The sequence below is a fragment of the Physcomitrium patens genome, chromosome 12, assembly GCF_059467195.1.
Source record: "Physcomitrium patens ecotype Gransden chromosome 12, ASM5946719v1, whole genome shotgun sequence".
In the NCBI taxonomy this organism is placed as follows: Eukaryota; Viridiplantae; Streptophyta; class Bryopsida; order Funariales; family Funariaceae; genus Physcomitrium; species Physcomitrium patens.
Genome location: NC_143421.1, coordinates 10,023,465 through 10,035,492, shown reverse-complemented (window position 1 = coordinate 10,035,492; position 12,028 = coordinate 10,023,465). Strand labels below are relative to the sequence as shown.

The window sequence follows — 12,028 nt, the reverse complement described above, 5'->3', positions numbered from 1 at the left end:
TGGTAGAGCGTGAAGTGATAGTACACAAAAACTTTGTGGAAAACCTCTAGATTCTGATACACGTTAAAAGCATGGTTCGGTGACCGGACTGTCAAGAAACTTGCACACAGGGATCATGAAGTTATGCTTACAGTTGCAGTCATTTCTCTGTGAGGAAGTGAATACTACGTCAATGATATACCAAGATTTTCTTTGTTCAATGTCAAAAAACAAAATTTTACGACTGTGTGTGCGAAGTGCTCAGTTTCAATGAAAACATGTCAATTCATTGAGCTTGGTTCATGGGCTCATGGGTGTCAAATCATTCGGCACGATTGCTATCACTCCTAGTACACTACTCACGATTTTCCGATCAAACATGATGTTTGATTCTTTGATGATTCTTCAATCAGTGGTTGAATCTGTAGTCATGCAGATCTGCACACTACCAGAAAAAAAAAAAAAAAAAAAAAAAAAAAAAAATCAGGTATTGCGGACGCTTTGCACATTTGCTTGGCAAAGATTGTATACTAAGCGAAGTGGTGGTCTGTTTCGGATCCCGTTAACTAAGCATAATCTAGGTTTTACTAGCGCACGGTCGTCGGAACCGAGCTGGCGATGACGGATTCTAACAGACACACTCATAATATCTCTGTTTAGTTTCCAATTAACGGTACGACTGCTACAATTGATACCCTCTTTATACGGAATTCGATTGATACCGAAGCTGGTGCCCGGCACCCCCAATCATGCACTTTGTCTTGTTCGCCCCTGTTTCTTGCCTCTGCTGTTGCGTTCTCTGCTGGTGTGCTGTTCCGTGATCTTGTTGCTTGCGATCTGAATGGTTGAGGATGTAGTTGTACATTTTTACAGGTGGGGATGAGATCTTAGGGCTCGCAGCTGACTTCTGTACGTCATTTCGAGATTGTGGGTGCCTAATTTGGTGCAGCATTGCGGTAAATCTAGTGGAATCTGGATTGATTTTGAAGGGAGTTCTGGAGTGGGAGGTAGAGTGGGAGGTTTTGTTGAATTGGTGAGTTTTTGAATGCTTGTGACTTGATTTAGGATTTGTTTATGAGGTATTAGCTTTTTTGAGATTTTTGGTGTTCAGTGTGAGAGAGCGATTCTTTGTGATGTGCTGGTGAAAGCCTATCGTCTAGGGTTTTGAGGAATTCCTGGGGGAATGGTAGAGTAGAGGAGGTTAGATTTCTGCAAAGGTTGGTTTTATGCAATTTTGGTTGTGGTGGGTTTGGTGGTAGGGTCGTGTTTGATTTAGGGAGAAAAAGGTACATTATTCGTGTGTGATCTAGGCAGGAGTGAAAGGAAGGATAGAAGGAACGAAGGTCTGGTCTGGTTTGGTTGCGATGGATTTTTTTTTTCAGAAGGCGAGGTATTTCGCACAAGAAACAGCAAAGAAATCGCAAGAGATTGCCATGGAGGCAGCTAAATTGTCGCAGGATTTGGCGCAAGAGACGGCCAAGAGATCGCGTGAATTGTCTCATGATCTTGTGGTTGAGGCATCAAAGAAAGCCGACCAGATCAAGACATTGGCGACTGAACTTTCACCAACCATCGTGGGGCGCGCCATTCCTAGCGGTGTTTCCACACCAACTGCTGCGCCGACGGAAGAGGAGCTTAAAGACTATGGCATCACCCCTGAGCTCCGGGAGTTCGTCAAGGGTCTCACCATTCGGACGTTCCGTGATTTTCCCCTGGAAGAATCCAGCTGTAAGCTCTTCAATTACTGATGTCGAGTTTAATTGATTCTTTTAGCATGTGTATTGATACTCACATTTAATTCTAACCAAAGCTGCAAATCAAGTGGTGATATTCGTAATATAAGATAAGAATGGCAGATATGATATGCTTGATTTATTTATTTATTTATTTCCCCTTTGAATGCATCAGCTATTCCACGGGATTAGTCTGAGTCGAATGCGTAGACAAATCTTTACAACTACCAGCAACTACATTTTCGGTCTGCTATGCAACTATTCTGATCAATCTTTGTTCACGAGAGTTTGTATCTCTGAATGTCAGCAATAGTGGCCAAAAACACCAACTAGGGAGGCCTATTGTTATTTGAAGAAGATTTGCTTAGTATAACGTTGTTTTCCTAGTAGTCTTGCTCATACTGCAGTAGTTCTAATGGCTGTGCAGGGAAAATGACAGCTACTGAGAGCACTTCCCAAGTACGTCAAGACTTATCCGAGTGGCAAGAACGGCATGCTGTGCTTGTGCTCTTGACTGTTCCGGTAATTCAATGAGTCCTTTGTGCTCAGGATACGCAAAATCTTTTGTGTGTTGTGCCTTGAATGCGAGATAACGAGACATGTATCGATTGTTGAGGGATGCTGTTTGATTTGTGTTACTACGTTGAATTGGTTGAAACTTGAATTTTAACGAGTACGTTATGTTTTCCTTCGTAGTCGTAAACGATAAGTTTAGTATAATGGTGTGAAAGGCAGACAAAATGCATGGAGGTATCGTATTGCTTGACGATAAGTTTTATGTCATTGCATATCCAATCTTGAAACCTCGGGATGATATATATATATATATATATATATATATATAAGTCCTTTGGAACAGTTAAATTCTAAAAGCTATGTATGTTGAATCAATATTGCGTAGACATGCAGAATCATTATACTGGAATGTCTAATAAGCAGTAGATGTTCTGGAAGTTGTCAATCATCGAGTGAATGAAAAGATTCAGATATCAGGTGGAGACTGTCAAAATCCATCTTGAATGCGTACATAATTTGTCTTTCATATGTTTGGCTTTATTTCTTTGGGCGGGTTTACATTGCAGGAAATATCCGATTTCCGTTATGTTCTGTGTCCTCGGCGGATGAGAGAGAGCAAATTCTGGAAGATTTACTTCATCTTGGTTCAAAATTATGTTGCGCCGTATGTACTTTTCTGATCATCTCAGTTGATTTTTATTAAGCATCCTATTAGTCTTAGCATACTCTAATGTTGCAGAAATCTTAAAATGGATGTTCTGAAGTTCTCAGAAACAGTTGAGCAATCATGCACCGACTGTATACGTGTTTGGGAAGGGATGATTATTTCGGTCTTTGAACTTCAAACTGTGTCTACACAACAGCAGGAGCTTTGAATCTTTGTTGTTAACAAACACGGCTTTTGTTCCTGTAGATTTGAGGCCATGGCAGCGGAGCGGGCAGCTGCAAAAGCAGAGGCGAAATCAGAAAGTGATGCACTTAAGAAAACTGCTGCCCCTGAAGAGGCTTCCGGGTCTTCGTCGCGTGTCTCTGTTCGGGCTAATCCGCCAGGTGCTGAGGCCGAAACAACTGCTGCTGCGAATTCTCTGAAATCTGTTGATGATGATGCAGATCTTGATGCGTATCTAATGGGAGCCCTCGGTAGTGACGACGAGGCAGGAGGTAATGTAAGACCTAATGCAGGAGTAGTTTTCCACATTGATGACTTGTTGGTTCTCTTGGTTTAGGATTCATCTTATGTTGCCCTAATCCTCTATAAACTTGGACTTGCCTTGCAAGCAAGTTCAGTGTTGATGTATCAACCAGCATTGAGTTTCGTGTTTTTGTGACAAGTAAGAAATCTTAATTGGTGTTAGTGTTTCCTGCAGAGGGTGTAGATGATGACTTTGACAAAGACTTCGACAAACTCGTAAACAGCGCTGTAAGTGCCTCGGACTGGAGTTCCGAACTTTCATTAACATTGCCTCCGTCGTCGTCGTCGTCGTCGTCTCGTCAGGGAGTACTTGAAATACGTTTTGAAGTTGGAGATTAGATCCAGGAGTATGAACTGTTTGGGATTCATTGAAACTTTTTTGTGTATGATTCCTGCCGATTGTTTTGATGGTTTCTCACAGGCTTTGGACAGTGATGGAGAGGAGGCTGCTCGTGAAGGCGCTAGAGGTAGCAAGCCGAAGAATAGTGACCCTACATCAGGTTTAAGTAAATCAGCTGCCAGTGAAGGCTCTTCGGATGGTGAATTGGTGGAGATCCCAGATCAAGAGTCTGATGCAGTGCACAAGAAAAAAATTGACGCTGCGGAGTGATAGAACCGAGGGATGCTATTTAGTGCTAAAACGTCTGCTAGGTTTGTTTGATACATGTTTCAGATCTAAGATTCTGCAATTACTCATGATATGAATCCATTGGTTAAGATCAGCTATTGATCGCTAGCAAATTTCCTAGACACTGTAGCATTAGTTATTATCATTTGATTAGATGTCTTCTTGGATTATACCAGTGTGTATCTACTTTTTTCAGAAGTACCAATATACACATGAGGACACTTTTAGGGTGTGACTACTTTGGATAACCTTCGGAGCAGCTTATTTACTGATAATTATCATGCTTCTGTGAGTACCTTCGCTGGTCTTGTTCATTGATGTAGTTGAAGAGTTTTTTCCTATTGAAGTATCGACTCATCCTGGAGTTGGTAGCTTTTCCAAGAGAATGTTCCAATCCCTTGTGGGCGCATCTCTGAAAGTTCCTCTGCTGGTATATAACGCTGGTTCCGTTACTCTCTAGTACACTTTTTTTTTCTTTTTTTTTCTTTTTTTCTTTTCTTTTTGTCTGTTCAGAGTGGCAGTTTTGCAATTATCACTTTCTCATTTTCAGACGCCCCTTCGCATGTTCTTACCCGTCTTGACCTTGTCAACTCTGGATTGTTACATTGGAGGCCTTCAAATCAGACTACACGTTACTCTTGTGAATGTACCTGTCCAGAAGATTCGACATCTTTCCTTCCTCCGTTAACTTTACAAACAGCTTTGCAACGATACAGCACAATACCACACTCAACACGAAAAATTCAACAGCATCAGCGGGTTCAACACTGAGCTAATTCACCATTGACACATTTCAATCTGTGCTGTTTGGTTGAAGCGTGGTCGATGCTGGCAGCATCTGGCACCTGAGCATTGTGTCTCTGTCATACAACGTTGGCAAATGTGTTAGTATATTGAATTAAGATTATGGAATACAAGGCCCCGCTGACAAAATTTCCCTCCTGACTAAATTTCCTCATTCTGTAATTTACGCGACTGATGTTGCAGCAGAATAGTGTCGTTTATTCACGAAGGCAACCACGGAATGATAACACCGAGTATGCTCGTTCGGTCGCAAGTCATTCTGTTACTTCTCACTCTAACCTTGTGCGAAGGAACAAAAGTTTCTAAGTTTGCTGTGGAATTAGGGTTCACATGAGTATTCGACCACGCAGAGATAACGAGCGAGCAAAACCCTAATATCTTTGTCTTAGTTAATTCACCATCAATCCTTCACGGCACTCTAATCGTCTCAAACGACTTGTTGGATATATATATAGTATGTTAGTATATATATATGTATATATATATATACATTTTGTTCAATATAGTATGTTAGTATTATATTGATTGTGTCCTTTGACAGAATTATGTAGTTTTCCATTCTTTGATTGTGACTCTTTTGAAAAAGTATCGCCTTCATTATATATAAGGATACATGTTAATTATATAATAATAATAATAATAATAATAACAAATTTACTATTTTTACATGGTAGCAAAGAAAATTTGAGATCTTTTATAAAATTGAACCTCACAATAGAGAGAATACTCTTCCATTTGGTCTCTTTGTAATTCTTTCTTTAAAGTTTAAAAATACTAAAATTAGTTTTTAAAAGTTTTAAAGTTAATGTGTCAAACACATGGAATTGAAAACATAAATGAAAATTTTAAATTGAAAGAGAAAATCTTATGTTTATTAAACATTTATAATATTGAGTTTTTTTTTTTTTTTTTTTTTTTGAAGAAACAATCAAACAATGCTTTGAACAAAAGCAAGAATATTTAAAATAACAATTAAAGATTCTATAGAATATTTTAAAATGTATTCTTTATTAAAATTAATTTTTTTAAAAAAAAAAACCCCATAAAATAGATATTAGTCATATTTTTAAGTTTGATGGTTCATATTTTAACATATGAATATGAATTGTTGCTAAAAGAAAAACCAAAAAAACAAATATGATTACACAACCTCAAAACATATATAATTACATAAGATGACTCAAGTTTTATATTGTATGTAAATTCCAAAGCAATATCACACATGAGTCATTAATTAGAAATATTTGTTGATTATACAAAGCATGACAATGAATAATTTGTGTTATTGGGAGACAACAAGACATCATATTAAATTACATTATATAAAGATGTTAAAATAAAACTATCTAATATTATAGAGAAAGTCATACCTTAAATCTTACACATCTCTTAGCTTACAAAAAAATAAAAATAAAAATAAAAATTTGTAATATAGCTACAAATTTCAATAAAGTTAAATTATGTCATCTTAAACTTAGTCACATGATAAATAAAGATTAAAATAATTTTAATTAATAGAATATGTATTTTGATATTTAAAGAACAATTTTGTGCACCCTTTATATTGAAGGGAATCAATACATATACAAGTTTTCTAAAGAAAGATCACAAAGACCTTAAGAACTCTTGGATTTAATATACTTGGGCATTTGTAAACTATTGAAAGTTGGAAACTATTCCAATTTTTTCTACTTTATAAAATTTATGGATGACTTATCTAGATATTGTTATGTATTTCTAATATGTTACAAATGAGAAATATTTGATAAGATTGTGTATTATAAAAAAATTATAAAAAATTAAACTAATCACAAAATTAAACTATTAAGGACATGTTGTAGAAAAGAATATATGTCAAAACAATTTTGCAACTTTTGTGTCAAAGAAGAAATGAAAAAAGAATTTTCTACTTCACACATACAACTCAACAAAATAGAAATTCTAAGCCCAAAAATTAGACTTTAATGGAAGCAATCTTAGCCAACTTATTACATACTAAATTATTAAAAAGCTTTTAGGAAGAGACACTCCTAACAATAAACTATCTTAAGAATCTAAATTCTACTAAAGTAATTTTATTAAACATAAATTTTTTTAAAATATATATTTATAAACAACCAAATTTATTCTTTTTTAGAATTTTTAGAAGTGCAATCTATATATATATATATATATATATATATATAAAAAGCGAGACAAAAACATGATATCTATTCTATTGCATCTATTTTCTGAAGCTATAATGAGTAATGTAAAGTATACTATCTTATGAATTCTTCTCATCAAAAGATTATTATACTTCAAAAAAAATTGTCCTTATTATAAATGACTACCTTAAGCTAATTCAGCATATGCATCATTATTAGCTCTTACCTCTCCACAAAAATACTTCAGAAAGAATTGATGCATACAATAGCAAGTTGATATAAAATAAATTTTCAATTCTTTACCTACAAGTAAAACCTAAAATTAATTCTATTATCTCCAAATAAAAATTCAATTAGTTTTAAATGGGTTTTAAAAATCAAAATCCATGTTGATTAAACTATAGATAAATACAAGGTCTAATAAGTAGCTAGGTGCTTTATTTAGGTATACAATATAGATTATATAAAAATCTTCTTTCTTATAGTCAAATTTAATTCTATAAAATTATTATTATAATTAGCTATATAACATAATTTAGAAGTTTATCAACTAAAGCGTGACTCACGATAAACTATGTAACAATAAGACTTACCTATGAAGTGACCAAGTAAAAAAATATATATATATATATATATATATATATATATATTTATTTATTTATTTACCTCAAAGTAAAGATTTAGCATTCTATTCATGACAAGGCAAGGCAACTATTCAAACCAATGAGGTAATATCAGAACTTGCTTCATTTGTGGCAAGGTATAACATTTTGCTTAAAATTGCTATAAAAGCAAAAAGATGGAAAGGAAGAATGCAAATAATATTCAAGATGAGTTTAGAAAACTAGGTTATGCATTCAAAGTAGGAAATGGCACCTCCATTGATGTTATGTCAAGATGGATTGTAGACTAAGTTTGTTTCAAGCATATGACACCTTATAAGTGTATATTTGACACTTATGAAGTTATTCCAACATCAAATATAATTTTGGAGGATAGTAGTAGATGTGAAGCCATTGAAATTGATTCTATTATGGTGGAGGTTGTTGTGAATGGACAAATTAGTAGGATTGGATTCAAAACGTCTTATATGTACCTAAGATGAAGCAAAACCTACTTTTGGTGAATAAACTTGTAATAGAAGGTTTTATGATTCAATTCAATATAAATGGATGTTTTGTGAGAACATTGTGTAGAAATATAGTTGCAAAGGGCTCTAAAAAGAGAAATTTGTACTACTTCAAGTGTAAGAAGGTCAACAGAGTGGAGATAGCTGCATTTGCTGAGTTTACATCAAATAAAGAGAAGTTGAATATATGGCATTGTTACCTTGGTTATTTGAATGTAAAGAGCATCGCAAAACTTAGTTCTATAGTAAGTGGCTTAGAGCTTAACAAAATGAGTCAAAGTGCAATACAACTTGCATATAAAAGAGGCATGTAAGGCAAACAACAAAGGGCCTCATTTCCAAAAGGTGTAGCAACACATGCTATAAAATTATAGGAGATCATCCATTATGATGTATGTGGACCTATGAAAAACCACAAGTATTAGAAAAACAAGGTATTTCCTTACTTTCATTTATAATTTCTCAAGAAAGATTTTGATCTATATTCTTAAAGTCAAGAGTGAATGCTTTTAGAAGTTTAAAGAATTTAAAGCACTTCTTTAGAAAAAAAGTGAATATAAGATCGAGATACTGCATACAAACAATGGATGTGAGTATATGTCTAAGTAATTTGATATTTATTTGAAGAATAAAGAATTTTCTAGAAAAACAAAAATTCTATACATTCTACAAGAAAATAGTATTGCTCAAGGATAAATCTAACTATTGTGGAGATGGCAAAGACCATGCTTTACACTCAAAATCTTGCTTATGAATTTTAGGTGAAAGCTATAGTGAATGCAATATATATAAGGAATAGGTATCTAATAAGTATTCTTACATCAATGACACCACAAGAAAGTTGGAATGAGAGACAACCTTATATTTCACATATAAGGACCTTTAGATGCATTGCATATGCAAAGACACTAGATTATATGAGATCCAAATATAATACAAAAGATACATGTGTTTTCTTTGAATATTGTGAAGATATCAAGGCATATAGGCCAATGTATTTAGACATCAAAAAGATCATCAAAAGTCATGATGTTGAATTTTTGAAGCATAAAAATACTTGTGAATATTTGAAGATATATCTAAGTAGGAGTAATGGTATGTTTGTATGATATTATAAAGTTTCAAGATGCAATCTAGTGGAAGAAGGCTATGGAAAAAAGTATCAAAATTTTATGGATAATAGTACATAAAAATTGATACTTCTTTTAGCAAATTGATCTAATGTTGATTATAAGTGAATATTCATGACTAAATGAAATGCAATGGATGTGGTGGTAAGACACAAGATAAGATTAATTATCAAAAGATATTCATAAGTTGTTGATATTAACTATAATAAGACTTATGTACTTGTTGCCAAATTCACTATCATTAGGACCATTATAGCAGTTGAAGCAACAATGGACTTGGAAATGCACCAAATAGATGTAAAGATGACATTTTTCAATGAAAAATTACAAAAAGATATCTATATGGACCAACTTCAAGGATTTGTACAACAAAGCAAAGAACACCTTGTGTGCAAGTTGAAGAAATCCTTATATAGGTTGAAACAACCACCAAAAACATGTTATCAACTTATTGACATATTTTTTGTCAATAAGAAGTTTATAAAGAATAATATTAATTATTTATTATATGTAATATAATCTAAAGAGTTCTTGTTGGTTGTAATCCTCTGTGTTGATGATTTGATTATCTTGGCTAATAATATGGAAAAGATAAATTCAATAAAAGCCATATTAAAAAAAGAGTATGGAATGAGTGATTTGGAAGAGCTCTACTATTACTTAGGAGTGGAATTTGTAAGAAATCATGGTAATAAGACCATTACAATAAGCCAAAACAAGTACATTTAAGAAGTGTTGAAACGATTCAACATGAAAGAATGCAAACCCATTAGAACACCTTTAGAGGTCAATTTGAAATTAATGAAGCTCACGGATGAAGAATATGTAAAAGTTGAAGGTAAGATGCAAAGTATTCCATTCAAAAGAGTAGTAGGCTCACTTATGTATGCAATGGTGCCTACAATAGTAGATCTTGCAATTAATGTGAGTATTATGAGCCAACACATGTCTAAGACAAGACATTTGCATTAAGCAACAATAAATATATATATATATATATATATATATATAAGGTACTTAAAAACTGCAAGAGACTTCAAATTATGCATTAGTGGTAAGAACATTAATTAGAAAGGTTATTGTGATGCATATTGGACTAGAGATGTAAATAATAGAAGATCCACAATGAGATATGTCTTCTTTACTGAAGTAGGAGTCATTTCATGGAATTGCAAGAAATAACCTACCATTGCAAGATCAATGATGGAAGTTAAGACATGGAAGCAAGTCATTATGCAATAGAAGTATGTTGAATAAGGTAACTCTTAAAAGATATTAAACTAATGCAATTGGAAGCAACTTCAATAATGAATGACAATTAAAGATGTCTTACATTTATTAAAAATTTAAAGCACCATTCAAGAACCAAGCACATTGATGTTCGACATCATTTTATATGAGAAAAAATTGAAGATGGTATAATAGGTATGAAGTATTGTGCTACAAAAGGCATGTTTGCTAATGTACTTATTAAAGCATTAGTAAAATATAGAGACCACTAGTTGATAGAGGTATTAGATTTGAAAGCCTTTTGACAATTAGCAAAATAGAAGTGTTGAAGATCAATAAGATCTTGCATAGTTGCTACCACATACAATTAAACCTTAGTAAATTGATGATAGTCAAAAGATAGCAAAGAGTTAAAATAAATTACTATAGTAGTAGCTAGGATTCTAGGTAGTAATTAAGTTAAGAAGAATCTAGGATTTAGTTGGATGTAGGAAAGAAGAATGAAAATAATTATAGATGAAGTTCATCTATAATTGATATAAACTTCAATTTTAAATAAAAAGTGTAGAAAGTCAGAGTTATCTTATTCCACACTTTCCTTTGTATGCAATTTTGCTAATGTTAAGTGTTGTGGCTTCTAACTTCTCTTTCTTCACCATTTATATCAATAGGAAATTTTGATGCAAGAGTAGAAGTAAATAAATCTCTCTATTCAAGAGTACTTATTCTTTAACATTGACATATCTTGTCCTAAGTTCCTATCTTTGCTTTTACAAAGAAGTTCTATTCACTCTTCTTTTTATTTAAGCTTTTGTATAGAAATGTGGTTAAAATTTGTGCAATGAATACCATATCAATAATTGCTTATAGAAGTTTTGTTGTCCAATGTACATGGTATCAAATGAACTTGTTATGTATACCTGCTAGGATCAATAGGAGTGGAGTGGTGTGCTGAGGATGTTGTGGATTGAAGATCAATAGTGAGTGTTACGGTCTTGAGATAATTTGAAGTAATAAGGTCATAACTACCCCACACTTATTGTGCCCATGAAGAGCAGTTCAGCTTGAGTGCTTATGTTAATGGCTTCAGTTTTGTTGATTGTTCCACATAAGCATTGCAGCATACAAGACAATTCTTATCTAGAGTGGTATTGAAGATTTAATTGAGTTGTGAGGAATTTAGAGCTATCATTGAGTAAGCAGCTACAACAGCAACAGAAGAAGTGGGATAATTCCAACCCAATAGTTTCTTGTGTGTATCCAAGATGGGTGTTTTTTGATTGTGTTAGTATAAGTTGGCATTAAACACAATATGCCAGTATGTTCTCAATTTTTTTGTTTCTAGAGGCTGATGAACTGATTAAAACCAGTGAACATGACCTTCAGATAGCAATCGATGTAGGATGGCCCAATCGTTTTTGAAACACTTTATTGCGGAAAGACGACCAGTCAGATTCATGAGGACAATATCATGTCGCCCCTCAGCAGGGAATAAAAAAAAATTAAAATTAAAATTTATAACAGGACGATATTTTGAAAG

The 12,028-nt window shown here is 33.6% G+C and overlaps 1 protein-coding gene across 2 annotated transcripts; it reads left to right on the top strand.

Annotated features, from left to right (window-relative positions):
• The first annotated feature begins 782 nt into the window (after positions 1–782).
• Positions 783–4,296, top strand: LOC112289944 (uncharacterized). 2 transcript variants are annotated; one of them, XM_024535707.3, is made up of 7 exons: positions 783–1,012; positions 1,290–1,707; positions 2,140–2,234; positions 2,795–2,892; positions 3,142–3,389; positions 3,596–3,648; positions 3,842–4,296. In XM_024535707.3, exons 2-7 carry the CDS (start codon positions 1,344–1,346, stop codon positions 4,028–4,030), a joined length of 1,047 nt encoding a protein of 348 aa, XP_024391475.1. In that variant the 5' UTR covers positions 783–1,012; positions 1,290–1,343; the 3' UTR covers positions 4,031–4,296. The 2 variants fall into 2 exon arrangements, with proteins under 2 accessions (XP_024391475.1, XP_024391476.1); XM_024535708.3 differs by having other exon boundaries at positions 783–1,707; positions 3,853–4,296.
• The last annotated feature ends 7,732 nt before the right edge of the window (positions 4,297–12,028 follow it).

Excerpts from the sequence above, each read along its gene's own strand:
- LOC112289944 (XM_024535707.3), top strand. The coding sequence starts at position 1,344 with ATGGATTTTTTTTTTCAGAAGGCGAGGTATTTCGCACAAGAAACAGCA. Across the intron at positions 1,708-2,139 it reads TCCCCTGGAAGAATCCAGCT|GGAAAATGACAGCTACTGAG; the intron begins GTAAGCTCTTCA and ends ATGGCTGTGCAG. Across the intron at positions 3,649-3,841 it reads ACAAACTCGTAAACAGCGCT|GCTTTGGACAGTGATGGAGA; the intron begins GTAAGTGCCTCG and ends GGTTTCTCACAG.